General features: G+C 36.9%; 1 protein-coding gene across 1 annotated transcript in view; it reads right to left on the reverse strand.

The window, feature by feature from the left end:
- Positions 1–16,142, reverse strand: part of Il6st (interleukin 6 signal transducer) — a 42,660-nt gene extending 26,518 nt beyond the window's left edge. The window contains exons 1-2 of the mRNA XM_010626893.3: positions 16,111–16,142; positions 1,782–1,860 (exon numbers count right to left, since the gene is read on the reverse strand). Coding sequence (XP_010625195.1) covers positions 1,782–1,845 — 64 coding nt within the window. The 5' untranslated portion in view covers positions 1,846–1,860; positions 16,111–16,142. The remainder of the gene's footprint in view (positions 1–1,781; positions 1,861–16,110) is intronic.
- Positions 16,143–16,148: the final 6 nt, after the last annotated feature.

Genomic DNA, 16,148 nt, shown 5'->3' on the forward strand with positions numbered 1-16,148 from the left:
AAAAAAAAAAAAAAAAAAAAAAAAAAGTTTTTTAATGTGACCTATTTATATCACCTTGCCATTATTTGCACTTGTCTACCATAAGTTCTACTGCATATATTACTTTCAATTTCCAAAAGTATGGAACTTCATCTTGTGGAGAATCTCTAATGAGTTACCCTCTGACACTAGGCCAATCATATAACTCCTCAGATTTCACTTTATTTCTTGGAAAAAATCATTCCTGCTTTACTTTTCCCAAAGTAAAGAATATAAGGTATAATCAGAGATTCATATGGTTAATTTTTAATCACACAGAATAAAAGAAATACTATAAGTGGGCAACTATTCCAGTTTTCAAAGAGAAATAAGCTCATTAATTGGATCACATGCCAAATTGTTCCCATTTTTATAGGGTTATTCAGAAGACTAAATTGCAAAGTGTTTTTATTAAGAAAAGTATTTAATAAATTTATTTCAAATATTCATATGGACAAAAAGACATGTAGATTAGGATACACTACGATAATATTAAAATGAAATTATGAAATTGCTGATATTTTGGCTATTTTTTATAGATTTAGTTCAAGTATGAACAGACTTCCTGTAGCTCTAGGGTGTATTAAATAAGGTAAAATGTGGTAACAAAAAACTTTTCAATTATAAGTGTTACCTTTTCCAGAAAAAAAAAAGATTAGAATAACTAGCTAAATTTAGTTTCAGTAAAAAGGCTTAAGATACACATAGGAAACAGTCCTTCAGTATGTGAAAAGCTGAATAGTGAGAAGATAAAACAGACCTACTCTGGAACTAAATGGGAAAAATTATAAGAAGAAAATTTGGGTTCAAGAATAAGGAAGGATAATCAGGTATGTTAGCCTGTGTCTATAATCCCAGCATTTTGTGAGACTGAGGTAGGAGGATCCCAAATTTGAGCCCAGCCTGGGCAATGCGGTGACTTAGCTAGCCCTAGCCTCAAAATTTTAAAAAGGGCTGAGAATGTAGCTCAGAGTGAAGGCCCTAGGTTCAATCCCCAGTACTGGGGAAAAATAAAAAAAGTTATTAAAGGGGTGCATGCAGCTCAGTTATAAAGTGCATGACTGACAATACCCATGAGACTCAGGGTTGAGTTCCAAGCACACACACACACACACACACACACACATACACATGAAAAGGAAAGATCTTTCTAAGTAATAAATTATTTCAATATAAACTTTCTTTCACTCGAATGTTCAGAAAGAAATTGTGGTCCTAGTTTTGGAGAGGGGCTGATTTAATGCGGTACTTTTCAAACTAATTGTGATGGAAGGGCAGGGTTTTTAATCCCTTCACTCTGTCATAGATTTATACACTCAAGTTTGCTAAATCCACTGATCATATGCTTAGATATCATAATTTTGTCAAATTGTTGTTGAGAATTTCTAAATATGTATTTTCAACTTTGGCATTTAACTCACTGTGGGCCAGTAACAACCAGATGAGCATCTACAGTTTGTATAGTACTGCTTAGTTATCTCTTCATTCTGGTAACACAACCACTCTGCTCAGTGATACTTGTAGCATTTAGGAGCAAAATACTAAGAGTTAACAGATTTTCTCCTAGTCCTTTATTAAAAAAAAAAACAACAAAAAAACCCCAAGACTTTCCCCCCTCCTCACCTTAATGTTACTATAACTAAACAGAAATTAGTTACTGAATGACTCAGACATCAAATTATATTAAAAATTAAGAGTACTGTATATAAAATTCCACAAACCTATGTGTAGAACTGGAAGAAAGGTTATGCTGTGAGCCTTACCTATACTTTCAGAGACGAGCAAAACAACCAAAGCTTGTATGAGCCAAATATGCAGCAACAACATCTTGAATAGATATTTCTGTAACAGACACATGTACTGTTATTTTTAATATTTTTCTCTTACATATACATAACCTAAAACACTCTTTTGTTTCTGTTGTATAGCTGTTTTCTAAAAGGTGGTAAAATTCATAAGAATGCACAAATTCAGTCTTCAGAATACTGTTATTCCCACTAAAGTTATGGCTATATGAAACTTCTACAAAACATAATTTTACTTTAAACTTAATTTTTAAAAATCTTTCTTTATTATGTTAAGTGTACATATTAGTAAATAACTATGAGATTGAGAATGTCAGACAAATTTCTGCCTGGCAAAATTCACTGCAAGTAACCTTAAAATACACTTCACAAATGTGTTTGTAACTCATAGCATTATCAAAAATATGCCTAATATATGGAGAATGCATACAATTTACTAAAAAATTCTAACAACTAGTAGAAAACCAGGCAAAAAGACTTGGGTAACAGCTTATGGAAAAGGAAACACAAGTAACTAAAATGTATAAAAACACTTTCTTTTAGGTTTTTTTTTTTTAGGGTTTTTTTGTTTTTGTTTTTGTTTTTGGTGCTGGGGATTGAACTCAGGCCCTTGCACTTGTGAGGCAGGCAGCGGAACCACTGAGCCAAATCTCTGGCCCTTATAAAAATACTTTCAAACTCACTCAAATTGAGAGATGTACATTATAAAAAATAACTCAGATAGGAATTAAAAATGATACAGATACTCCAGAAAACAATCTGGCAGTTCTCTACCAAGTTCTACCATAAGACTCCACATTTCTACTCCTAAAAATGTATACTCAAGAAAAATAGAAATATATGTCCATATAAAGACACACTGAAATGCTTATAGCAGCTTTATTCATAGTATCTTATACTAGAAATAACCCAATGTCCATTAGTTGGTGTAAGGAGAAATAAATATCAAAACCACAGCATATCCACATAGTAGAGCAGCAGTCAGAATAGAATGAATCATGGATACTGTCCATGCAACTATGAATGAATTTCAAAAGCATTAAGAATCCAGACACAGCAAGCTATGTACTGCATATTCATTTTTACAGGAAATTCTAGAAATGGCAAAGTGAAGGTGACAGAAGGCAGATCATGGGTTCCCTAGAGCTGAGGCTGTTAAGGGACACAAAGAAACTTTTTAGAGAGATGGAAATATTCTGACCTGACTGATGATGATTATAAACTCTATACATTTATCAATATTCATGGAATAGTGTTAAGAATAGCAAAGGCAGCTGCTTGTCCTGGTGCATGTCTGTAATCCTATTACTTGAGAAGCTCAGGCAGGAGGAATTGTCATGGGTTTGAGACCAGCCTGGGTTACATTGTAAATTCAGTGCTGGCCTCAACTACATAGCAAGACTGTGTCTCAAAAAAATAAAAACAATACAACACATCAACAAAAAGAAAGGCAAAGGTTCTGATCTGAGATTTTACCGTATTCAAGCTAACAAGTTAGCATGCCACATTTCATAGATAATGGCAAAAGATGAGAATTTTGAGTCAGACAAAAGACTTTATTACTTGGGGGGGCGTTGATACAGGGTCTCACTATGTAGTTGAGACTGAACTCGAACTCACTATGTAGCCCAGGTTGGTCTCGTACTCACAGTGATCCTCCGGCCTCAGCCTGCCGAGGGCTGGGATTACAGGCATGTGCCACCACGCCTGGCAACTTTATTACTCTTAAAATTAGCAAGGTATCAGTACTTTCTTGTGCCATCTGTATTACGAAGAGTCAGATGACAGAGCTTAAGAAGCCTGAATCTATAAAAATGAGCAGGAAGAATTCTTGTTCTTTACTTTGGTGGAAGGCATTATCGTGATCTTTCAAGACGACAAGCAAACCTATCTTTTGCTGTCTGGGGAGATACCACTTCTATCTCCCACTACCCTTGAAAAGACAGTTCAGAGAAAAGGCAGTCAGTACTTCTGGTCATAAGACACGCTGAAATGCAGGAGACCCATGGGTTTCCTATCGGACTAAACACTAACAACAAGTAAATTTTAGTATTTCTCAGATCTAAATTAATGAAACAAAAGCTGCACAGACAAGGTATACAGCCAAAAGAAATCAGTGCTTAATTTTTCCAAAAGAGCCAGGCGTGATAGCGCATACCTGTAATCCCAGCACTGGGGAGGCTGAGGCAGGAGGATCGCTGTGAGTTCGAGACCAGCCTGGGCTACATAGTGAGTTCCAGGTCAGTCTCAACTACATAGTGAGACTCTGTCTCAAAACAAACAAACAAACAAACAAACTTTTCCAAAAGATATATACCATAACATTTTCTAAAAACTAAATATGTAGCATTTTAGCAGAAAGCAATTATTATTAGAAGACTGTCACTGAGATGTGAGAAAAGAGCATCTATTTGAGGCACTTGATTTTTTTAGTGCATCTAAGAGATGGAGACACAAGAGCCTTTACAAAATATATGCCCTGTAGTTAACTTCATGTAGAAGCTTATCTCTTTTAAAGTGGACAAAACCGACATTTTTAAATTTTTTCCTTCCTTTTGATATGACATTCTCATTTTAAAACTCAATTAATAGCACTCCCTCGCTTTTCATTTCTTACGGAATTTTCTATGCAAACTTAAAACATGACTAGAACATGACTAGCAATCATAGTTACAGGAAAGGTTTACCTCAGAACTGAGTGATACTTCTACAGGTGTCCTCAACAGTGGTAGATCAATGTAATAGTGCTAAAAGGAGCTATAAGATGTATCTTAAGTAATCTGTTATTAATGTTAAAGTATCGAGATTTATTATATACTTTAAAAATAAGAACAAATTTGAGATAACTGTTAATAGTTCATGCTCATTTCCATGAGCTTTCTCAAGTGGGGGAAAATGCAGTGTAGTTTTAATTAACAAATATTTAATAGCTGTGGCCCTTATAAATTATTTTTTACTGATTGTGATTTTTCTGTTTATGTGCATTTTCTTTTTAACTTAACACCAAGAACAGAATAAAAAAGCATGATCATACATCAGATTTACACTAAACTTGAGGAAGACTATTATAACTTTTGTTATTAGGGTAATATTATCGCTGTAGTTTTAGAAGAGTCTATGAATTCTAACTGGAAAAAAGAAAGCAAACTTATGTTTACTCAGTAAATAAGTTGAGGCATCAGGACAGGAGAAATTTGTTATGTTTTATAGTACATTGTCAATTTAAATAAATTCTGCAAAAAGTTGGCCAAACTTACATTAATCGATTATGAAATTAATTATTTACAAAAGTACCTACCTTCTTCCTACTTCCATTAGCACCAATCTACCCTCTCTTGTCTTCCATTAGTATCAATTTTGAATTCATTATAACCAACACTTGGATACTGTTTTATGCACACAAAAAGCATTTATGTAAATTATTTCATTTGATTCTCTTAATATCCTAGAGAAGCAGGTCGACAGGGCAAAGATTATTTACTGGATTTTTATAAAAGAAAAAAAATCAGACAAGGTGAAATACTTACCCAAATCACAATATTAGTAAATAACGAAGCAGGGATTTGAAACTCAGTTTTCTACTTCCAACTGTCATTTCTTTTGATTGGGTCTTGCTTTTAAAGACAGAAAAACCTTGTTCAAAAAACTGACTTTCATATTTTATATGTGAACTTTTAAAATCCCTGTCTAATATCAAGCTTTCAGGTCTGCATAAAGTATACCATTTTAGAGATCTCCTGAACTTGAGAAAAGAATAATTCCATAAATAATTTGTAAGATTACTTAAATATCCTAGTAGTAATGTGAGTTTTTGGTTTTTTGAGATAGGGTTTCTTTACATTGCCCAGGCTGGCCAAAAACTACTGGGCTCAAGTGATCTTCCTGTTTCAGCCTTAGTAGCTGGAACCACAATCACCTAGTGTCATGCTTTGATATCACATTTGCAAATATTAAGGTTCAGCCATGCCTAATTCAAATTTCCCTAACGTCTATGTAATGCTATCAAGGGACATTCTGTTAAATATGATAAAAGCAATTCTTTAACAGGATCATACCTTTTGTCTTCCACTAGGAATAAATTAAAGCTGCAAATTTTTCAACTGCCAAACTATTCTACACATATACAGATAAAAATTCATTTTAAGATTTGTTCAGTCATAGTTCAACCTCTAGCATGAATAATTGTTGCTTCTTTTTGAAATACAGTAACTTAAAACTTAGGTGAAGAATTGAATCCTCCAATATTGTTTCCTATGCAATAAGCCTTTAATATATTTAATAACATAAGGAATTGAATTTATAACAATATTTTTAAAATTTCAAGTAAGAAAAAAAACTGTCATGTGAAAGTCCCATGTCACATGAAAGTTCCCTATAATCCCACCAGGAGATGACTACTATGAGCATGTTGGTGTCGGTGGATACTCTTGCAAAATATTCTGTGCATATATTCTAACTTCATCTTGTTTAAATACATACATTTATAATTTACAAAAATATGACCATAAATGTGATGAGTGTTTTGTTACTTGCTTTTTTCCTTTAACACTACATAGTGGGCATATAAGTTAATACATAGATTAATTCCGTATAGCCTTTGCTCAAATTCCCATTCTCATGAAGCTCTTTCTCAACTACCCTATGTTGCTTCTTCTGCTTTCTTTTCCTGTTTTTTTCCCCATAGCACTTAAGATTGTCTATAGTAGGTTGACAAATATTTTACATGAACGGCCAACTTTGTAGACCTTATGTTCTCAGTTGCAGTGAGTCAATTCTGCTACTGAAGTGCAAAAGCAAACAAATAGGCAGGGCTGTGCTCCAATAAAATGTTATTCATTAAAATAGACTGCAAGCTGGATTTGGTATATAGGTCCATTTGCTAACTCTGTTCTAAAATATTATACAATTTATTTATTTTCTTATGTGCTGAATTGTGACCCCCATCCTAGGATATGTTGAAGTCTTAATGCCCAATATCTTAAAATGTGAACCTATTTGGAAACAGGCCATTACAGATTCAATACTCTAAGGGCTCAAACTTCAGAGCCTTTAGCACAGTATGTCCTAATATGAACAAAGACACAGAAAGAGACATGTGACAAAAGAGGAAGAGACTGGAGTAGTGCAGCTGCAAGCTAAAGAATGGTAAGGAGTTTTGGCTATTACTACAAAGCTAGGAAAAGGCCAAAAAAGATCATTTCTAAATCAGGAGTATTTCTAGCCTCCCTTGAGAGAATAAATTTCTATTGTTTTAGGTTACCCAGTTTGTGCTACTTTGTTAGAGCAGTTGTAGGATACTAATATATTGTCTTATTACCAAAACAGAACATAAACAAATGAAGTAAAATTTTTGTTTTGTTCCGTTATATTCATTGAATCTACAGTCATACTTAGTATAGTAAGCACCTGATATATTTGTTGAGTGAGAAAATAGTTTTTTCTGAGTATGTCCATAAGATAGAAGTATATGAATATAATGTAATTTAATGCTGAGTCTTTATATGGCTAGCTAGGCCCTTTGGTAGGTGTACTTCTAGCTTAGCTATATCTTCTCTTTGGCAGTGAGTGTGTTCAAATATTCTACTTACTTTTCATTTTGGATTTCTTGCTTTGTCACTATTACATTCTAATGTTTTAAAATATATTCTGGATATAAGGCCTTAACTAGAAAACGGATTCAGACATAATACTCTCCCAAATCTATAGCTTGTCTCTTCAATTTTGTTTTGTTTTGTTTTTGGTACTTTTGCACTGACCTACATCCCTATCCCTTTTTTATTTAACAACAGGGTCTGTTACTAAATTGCCTAGGCTGGGCTTGAACCTGTAGTCCTGTCTCAGCCTCTTCATTTGCTTAACACCTTTTTCAAAACACCAGAAGATTTAATTTTAATGAAATATATTCATCAATTGTACTTTTGGCATTGCATCTAAGAAATCTTTTTCCTAAGTCACAAAGGTTCTCTTCTAAAAATTGTACAGTTTTTTTTTTTTTAGGCCTCTGAATCAGTCAATATTTATATATAGTATGAAGTAGGACTTCGAGTTCCTCTTGCATATCTGAATTACCAATTGCATCAGCACTATGTTTTAGAAACACTATCTTCTCAAGTAAACTGTATTTGTACCTTACCAAAAAACAGCTGTCCACTTATATAAGGGTTTATTTGCCCACTCTGAGTTCCAGGGGTGAGTACACTGTGTAAAATCCAAGTATTTCAGGGTCTGTGGGTCAGGGCTCTAGCTACCTAATCACAGGGTTCACCTCATTTGTTTCTTATCCTTCAAGACCACCACCTTTCATCACTTGATGCTGTTTCATTCTTCCCCCGTTTTTTGGCTGTTTCAGATAGAAGGGTAAACCTTGTTACTCGATCTTGGCCTGAAGTACAAGTTGCAGAAATATTTGGATACCAAATTAAATATGGGTTATATAATAAAATCTTTGTCAAAATACTGTTTGTGGGTAAACAGGCTTTGAAAACAAAATCTGAATGTGAAAACTAAGTAGTATTTAACCTAAGATAAAAAGCAATACAGTAAGTATTGGAGTCTTCTCTTATCCATGGGTTCAACAATTTCAGTTATGTGCAGTCAACAAAAGTCCAAAAATGTTAAATGAAAAATTCCAGAAATAATTTCTAATTTTGAAATAACTTTTAGTAAAGTATATTGTTATAAATTTTTATTATTAATTACTGTTGATGATCTTTTAACTATGCCTAACTTATAAATTAAACTTAATCAGAGGTATGCATGGATAGGAAAAAATGTAGCTTATATAGGGTTTGACAATATTCATGGTTTCTAAAATCCTTGGAACATGCCCTTGTAGACAAAGGTGGACTAGTATAGTTCAACAACTTAAGCATATATATAAGAATTTATAAGATGAGTATGTAGTTCCGCTCTGGTGAAACTGAGGCAGGAAGACTTCTTGAACACAGGAGGTTGAGGTCAGCTTCAGAAACAGTGAGACCATATCTCCAGAAATGACTGAATGAATAAATGTTATGGTTTATGTCCAGATGGTACTTAAGTCTCATGTAGTCAGAGGTGGGGCTCTGGAGAGCTGATTTGCTGTTAAGAGATGGGATCTGGTTGGAGTAGGTGAGTCACTGGCATTATGACTCAGAATGGTAGGCTCACTCCTGCCTTGATTCTCTCTGCTTTCCCACGCCATGACATGAACAGGCTCCTTCAGGCTCCTCTGCCATATTGTCCTGTCTTGGAGGCAGTGGACTATTGACTGAATCTTCTAGAAGCTGTGAGTCAAAACAAGCCTTTCCTCCTTTAAGTTGTGGATGTTGGGTAGTATGTCTCAGTGACAAGAAAGTGACTAAGATGGATTTTGGTGCAAGAGAAGTGGGGTCATCACTATGACAACCTGACCGTGTGGTTCAGAAGCCTTTGGAACTAGCTGGCAGGCGTTTGGAAAGGCTCTGACACTCCTGATAGAGAAGGAGCCTGAGAATACTGTAAACATAGTTTGATGAGAGATTCTGGTTGGAGGTCAGAAGACCAGAAAGCTAAAAGAAAGGAAGGCGGTAAGGATCATGCTTAGGAGGTTTCCATTGGGAAGAACTCCACTTGCAGTTTGACTCCAGGCCATGTGTGTTATGCTCTGGCAGAAAATATGTCGACATTTTGCTCATGTCCTGAGACTCTGCAGGAGGCTGAGATTAAGGCTGATAGACTAATCTGGTGGAGGAAATTTCAAGGCAGCCTACTGCTCAGACTGTAGCATCAACACTGCTTGTTGCATTTAGCCACATTTATTCTGAAAGCCAGGAGTAAAAAGCAAATTTGAAAAGTTTTCAGCTTGGCCATAAAAGAAGCCCTTGCAAAGGTAATGCCTTGGAATGGAGGTGGTGGAAAAGATAAAAATGAAGCCAAGTACTTAGCCAGGCATGGTGGCCCTTGTCTATAATCCCAGCACTCAGAAGGCTGAGGCAGGAGGATCACCTTAACCTCCAGGCCAATTAGGGCTACTTAAGGAATTCAAGGCCAGCCTGAACTACATGGAGACCATATCTCTTAAAAAACTAAACAAAACAAAAGCCTGTACTTTAAAACAGGACAATAAAAAGATAGCTTCAGGCATCACAGGAACCAAAGATCCCACCCTTCACACCTGCTTGAAATTTCTCTGAGAAGAGAGCTTCAGGGTAATGCTCAAAAACAGCTTGTAGGGCCCTGATTCCTCAGGATTTGGTTCACAGTGCTCAGCCTTTCAGTCACTCTCCTGGGCCTCTGGAGCCATGGCAACAGACCTGGTTACTGCTCAAACTGGCAGGAGACTTTGGCTTCATCTATGCAGTGCTGCTTTTACAAGCATGCCAAATGCAAGAGTTGTGGGGTCAGGAAGGATTCCACCCAGATTTTAGAAGGCTTGAGGCCAAGCAGTGTCCCCTAAGAGGGGAGTGTGTGAAGCTGTGAGAATTAAGCCGAAAATACAGCGGAGACCGCACAAAGCTAGAGAAGCCAGGAATGAGGATCATCTGAGAAAAGGCACAAGGAGTGAGCAAAGCCCATGCAAGAGAGATGGAATGAAGGCTACAATCACCAGTGATGCCACAGGGGCCAAACTGCCCAAGCTCTTTAGAGTTCACATCTTACTACAGCTCACCCTGTGTGCTGGATACAGAGAAATAGGATTTAATGTTTGCCCTGCTAGGTTTTGGTCTTGCTTTGGTCACACTGGTTTCTATCCCCTTAGTCCTCACTTTTGGAATGGGATGTTTACTTTGTACCACTGTACACAGGCAGTGTTTTAACTTATTTTTGATATTTATAGAGGCTTACAGCTGAGAGTTTACCTTCAGTCTCAGAGAAGACTATGGACTTGGACTTTTCAGCAATGCTGAAACTGTAAGACTTTGGGGACTTAGGGATGGACTTAATGCCTTTTGCCTAAAGACATGCACATAAGTCTTTTGAGGGTTGGGGGCAGAATGCTATGGTTTACACCTAGATGTCCTTTCAAAGCCTCCTGCAATCATAGGTAGGACTTTTAGGAGATGACTGAATTATGGGGAAATTATAGTTGGCTTGCTGTTAAGAGGTGAGGGTTGGTTGGAAGAGGCGGGTCACTGGACATGACCTGGTAGGGTATATATCCTGTCCTAGCTCCTTCATTCTCCTTTCCCTGCTGCCATGACATGAATGGCTTCTCCTTCACATTCCTCTACCATGCCATTCTGCCTTAGAGCCAACTGACTATAGAGTGAAACACAAGCCAAAATAAAGTTCTCCCTCCTTAAATTGTGGGTGTTGGGTATTGCGTTTCAGTGACGAGAAAGCAACTGAGACAGATGATTTAGTATCTGATATATTTAAAAAGGCATCTCAAATCACTGGGGAAAGGAATTGTTCACTAACTACTAGTGAGACAATCAGCTTTATGAACAAAAAAATAAAAAGCCTCATTTCATCTCTCCCTCTCTCTCTCACACACACACATACACACTCTTTCTCTCTGTCTCTCTCTCTAGACTAAGGAACTGTAGAAGCAAAATTGTAAGCATATTGGAAGAAAATATGGAATATATTCCATATACTTACAAGCTTAGAAAAGTTCTTTTACTAATTATCTTTAACTATTTTTGCCAAATGAAAAGGCTTCAAGAGCACTTTGATAAACCCTATGTTCTCACCACTGCTCAAGGCATAAAATATAACAAACATAAGTGAAGTCAAAGAGTTCCTACTCTCAAAAAGTGCTAAGTTTAGGAAGGTAAAACTTCACAATATATTGCAAGAACACAGAGAATACCTAATTCTGACAGGGTCAGCCATAAAATAAGGTTAAGAGTTTTCTAGACAGAGAAAATAGCATGTACATGAGCTATACATAATTCCTGACTGTCTACTACACTGTCTACTAGAGCTTATCAACGACAAAGTGTCAGCATGTCAGTCTACCAACTAAAGCTTTACTACCTATAAACACAATAGCTACAAACATAGCTCTGGTGAGTTTACCTTGCTAGGGGAAGGGGTTATAAGGTGTTTTGTAAGAGAACATCCAAACAAAAAGAGAACGTGAACTAAGGTAAACACCTGTTATTCCAGCACTCAGGAGGCTAAGGCAGGAGGATTATCTCAAGTTTGAGGGCAGTGTAGGCTACGTAGTGAGTTCAAGGCCAGCCTGAACTATATCGAGACCCTGTTTCAAAAAGAATTTAAAAAAAAAAGGATACACACACAAATTCAAAAATGGGCTGTGGATGTGGCTCAATACAAAAGTCCTGGATTCAAACTCCAATCCTGAAAAGAGAGAGGGTGAGAGACAGTGCAGAAGACACCAGTATGAAACATACTACTAAAAAGTAATGATTATATCAAGCTCTTTTAAGTAAAGAATAAAACTGACTACTAAAAATTTGGAGGCAGAACATTCAAATTGTAATGGGGGCCACAGATTTACTGTGTTAAAAGAAATGAAGTAACTGCATTATATGTGTATACATGAAGCTTTAAAACAGTAATCTGCCAGGTATGATGGTGCATGCCTGTGATCTCTGGACCTGGCAGGCTGAGGCAAGGAGGATCAACTGTAAGTTTGAGACCAGCTTGGGCTACAGTGAGTTGAAGGCCAGCCTGAACTACACAGTGAGAACTTGTCTCAAAAAAAAAAAAAAAAAAAAAAAAAAAAAAAAAAAGACAAGAAAAAGAATAATCTATCCTAAACCATAAATTAACATGTAGTTCTCTTATTCATCATCAATTAGCTACTTATTTCTCATTAAATCTCACTTAAATACACTAGATGGCCACATAATAATAACAAAAAAGTAGAGTCTAAATATCACAAGTGTTTCTTAAGCCTTCCAGACTGACTACCTGACTACCCTGCTTCTCAATTTCAAACACCTCCTGGAATTTATAAAATAACACAATGTAGTTGATTCTTTCCTTTAGCCACCTTCCTGTCTCCCCTTCTTAATTCCCTTTAGCTTTTATCTCCTAGCTATGAATGTACACAAAGATAAAGTATGTGGCATCTACTTTCTCTTGAAACACATAATTTCAAGAATTCTGGCTTGGCTCTTTAATTCTAGTTACATATCATCTTTTTGCATATTCTGTCTCTGACTTAAACTGCCTATTTATAGAGCCTATCACTCTCTTACCTATCCATTACATTTTAGCTTGGCCTGAGTAGCCATTCACAGTCTTGTTTTACCTTTACAGCATCATCTAGACCAATGGTGGCAAACCTATAGCACTGTGTCTCAGCCAGTTGTTTGTTATCACTGAAAGCTCTAAAAGGTTCACCATGACTGATCTAGACTCTGAGTTCAAGCAACAACAACAACAACAAACTAGAGTTCCTGTAATACACTTTGTTCTTTCAGAGTTTGTGCTTCTACATATAGTATGCCCTGCATCAATGCCTTCCTGATCCTGCTTTGCTCTACTGATTGTTTATAATCCAGGTCAAACATCTGTGGAATTTACCCCCCATTCTCACAAACATCTTTGTTCCTGGTACATTTTTATATAGTTCCCTAAAAGGATTTATAACATTACAGAGTAATTATTTTACATGTCTTGGTATGCTCAGAACTTAACATATTTTGAGGCACCCTATGGACAAGTTAGCAGTGTAGCTTTTTTTAGTTTTATTTTTTGCTGTGTTGAGGATCAAACCCAGGGTCTCAAGTACTACTGGCAAAATCCCCAGCCCAAGTCGGTTGTAAAAGACCTCTGATATGGTCATATTATTCTACTCACTGCCACTCAAGCATGCTATATGAAAACATTATGTATTATGTTTAAGATCTCAGATTCTGAAGCCAGGCTATATAAATGCAAATTTAGGATCTACTTATTAGCTAGGCAAACTAAACTAACCTTTCTGTGCCTTGGTTTTCCTTTGTGTTTAAAAAAAAAAAGAAAAAAGGAAAATGAACTCTACCTCATGAGATTATAAGGATTCAATTCATTATTATAAGCAAAGTATTTAAAACACTGGTGCGAAATAAGCATTAAGTATGTACCAGCAATTATAATTAGTATACCTTGGGCCCTTTCCACATGTGAGTACTCTTATTATGTTCTGTATTTTCCATTCTATATTATGCGGTCCATGCTGTATTAAAAATGGGTTTCCTTCATTTTTCCCTTTATCTAAATCTTACCCAGATTTTGAGACTGACATCTGGTATGCCCTTTATCATTCCAATCTTCATATGATCACTCTTTAATTTAAATATCTACTGTATAGCATTCCCTGTATCACTCTACTTAATTAAAATTGCTTACATCTGAATAATATTTCACATATAAGTTTGTCGACCCAATTTTTAAACTCTGAAAGTCCTGATAACAACTTAGGCATCTTTCTGATTTCCTATAGCAGGTGATAAGTGTGTAGTCGTTGGGTAAAGATAATAAAACTCAAAAGAAATCTCAACTCTGATCACACGGCCTTTACAATGAAAGAAATGGAGAGCACTGTAAGAACAAACGCTCCTAGAGTCCCATGCTTCTCTAGGAGCCAAGCTGCAAATGTATTAGAGCCAAGGAATTCTGACTCCTGTTAAAATGAGAAACTCTAAAATAACTTCTGGAGGGAAAAATCCTCCCTGTTTCCTACACAGGAGTTAGGGATAGCACTTCAGTTTCCAAATCAAATTGTAGCACTAAATTCTCTAAGAAAAACGTGTCAACACCACAAGATGTGAACACAGGATTTGCAGTCAGAAAGGTTACAGGGGGACCCCTGAGCCTGTTTCCTTCTCTATACTGCATATTGTACCATCTACTTAACAGGTAATATACTGTACTTAATTGACAACCACATAAAGATTTAACTGAAATGCCAAATTTCCTTAGAAAAAAATTTGTAAAGAAACTGAAAACACTACAGTTCACAAATTAAAAACGCGAACATTTTTAGTTACCTAAGAATATGCTACATTAGATTGGCTGGCATCGGTAGTTTATAAGTATCTATGAGAAAAACAAGTACAGTATTATCAATCATAAAGACGAGGATGGAAGGAAAATTTTACCATCAATTTTATCCTTCACTGTCATTCTTTGTAATTTGTTCTTTCATTGTGACTAAAAACAAGGGTGCAAAATTATCTCCCAAGGGAAATGTTTGGGGGCTAGGGATTTAGCTCAGTGGTTCTACTGCCTGCTTCACAAGTGCAAGGTCCTGAGTTGGATCCCCGGTACCAAAAAATAAACAAAAACAACAACAACAAAACAAAAGGAAATGTTTGCAAAGTACAATTTAACCGGCATATAAAATCAGTTTTATAAATGTATTCCACCTTACAGTTCATATTCCCAAATAGCTATTAATGTAAATTTAGGACATTAAGATAATGGAGAAAAGCTTAAATGATGATCTGAGTCAGTAATTTCAAATTAAGAGTTTTTCCAATTTGAAGCTGGCAGTCACACACAGTCTAAAGGGTTTGTTTACAGCACTGCCTAAAACAAACACCCAAATCTTTTAGAAAATTCTACCTAGAGTTCTAATAATAATTCTTTTATGGCATGCTAATTGCTGAAATGAGCAAAACTACACAAATTAAACCCAGATAAATTTCCTTTGGAAGGGGGAAAAAAAAAAGGAACAAACGTGGCAAGTCTTACTTTCAACCTGTGACTCCCCACCCCCACTCCCACCCTGTTCGGAGTTGTGAATCAAACGTTGTTCATCCACGGAGAAAGCACAACTTTGCCAAAAGACAAGCTTAGGGTGAGGGGTGAAAATGTGAAGATGGATCTATTCTCCTCAAGATACAGCAGTGTGTGGTAGTACACGGATCAACAGAAAACACGTTAGAAGTATCTGTACGCACTGTGAACTTTCAACAATGCTGAGACCTTAGAGTTTAAGGATGAAAAGATGGCTCTGGGGAAGGGAGTCAAGCTCTGAGAAGGGAACGAAGAGCCAAGTGTGAAGCCGGGGGCGACAAAGGGGCAGCGGCGGGGCGCTGGGAGTAGGTGGACCGTGGCCAGAAGTCTGGTCTCCGCGGGAGTTTGGGGCGGGGGCTCAGCGAGGGTGTTGCCAGCGCGCGCGCGGTCGGGGTTAAGGTCACACCTGGGGTTGAGAAATGGAGGTGACAAAGTTGGGAAAGTCGAATTCGGAGATGGGAACCGGGAGAGGAAGGAATGTGGGGATTTCCAGGCTGGGACTGACAAGTTCGGGGAGTGTCGAGCGCTCGGTTCTAGCGCAAGGAGGCCCTCTCAGAGTGGCCGGTCCGCCCCGGCGCAACCCACACCCTCGCGGACACGGCCTGCCTCCCCCGACCCCTCTCACCTCAGGCCGCGAAGCCCCGATCCTCGAGCTCAATCTCC

This window comes from Fukomys damarensis, unplaced genomic scaffold, assembly GCF_012274545.1.
Source record: "Fukomys damarensis isolate Sample0158 unplaced genomic scaffold, DMR_v1.0_HiC HiC_scaffold_1, whole genome shotgun sequence".
NCBI lineage: Eukaryota > Metazoa > Chordata > Mammalia > Rodentia > Bathyergidae > Fukomys > Fukomys damarensis.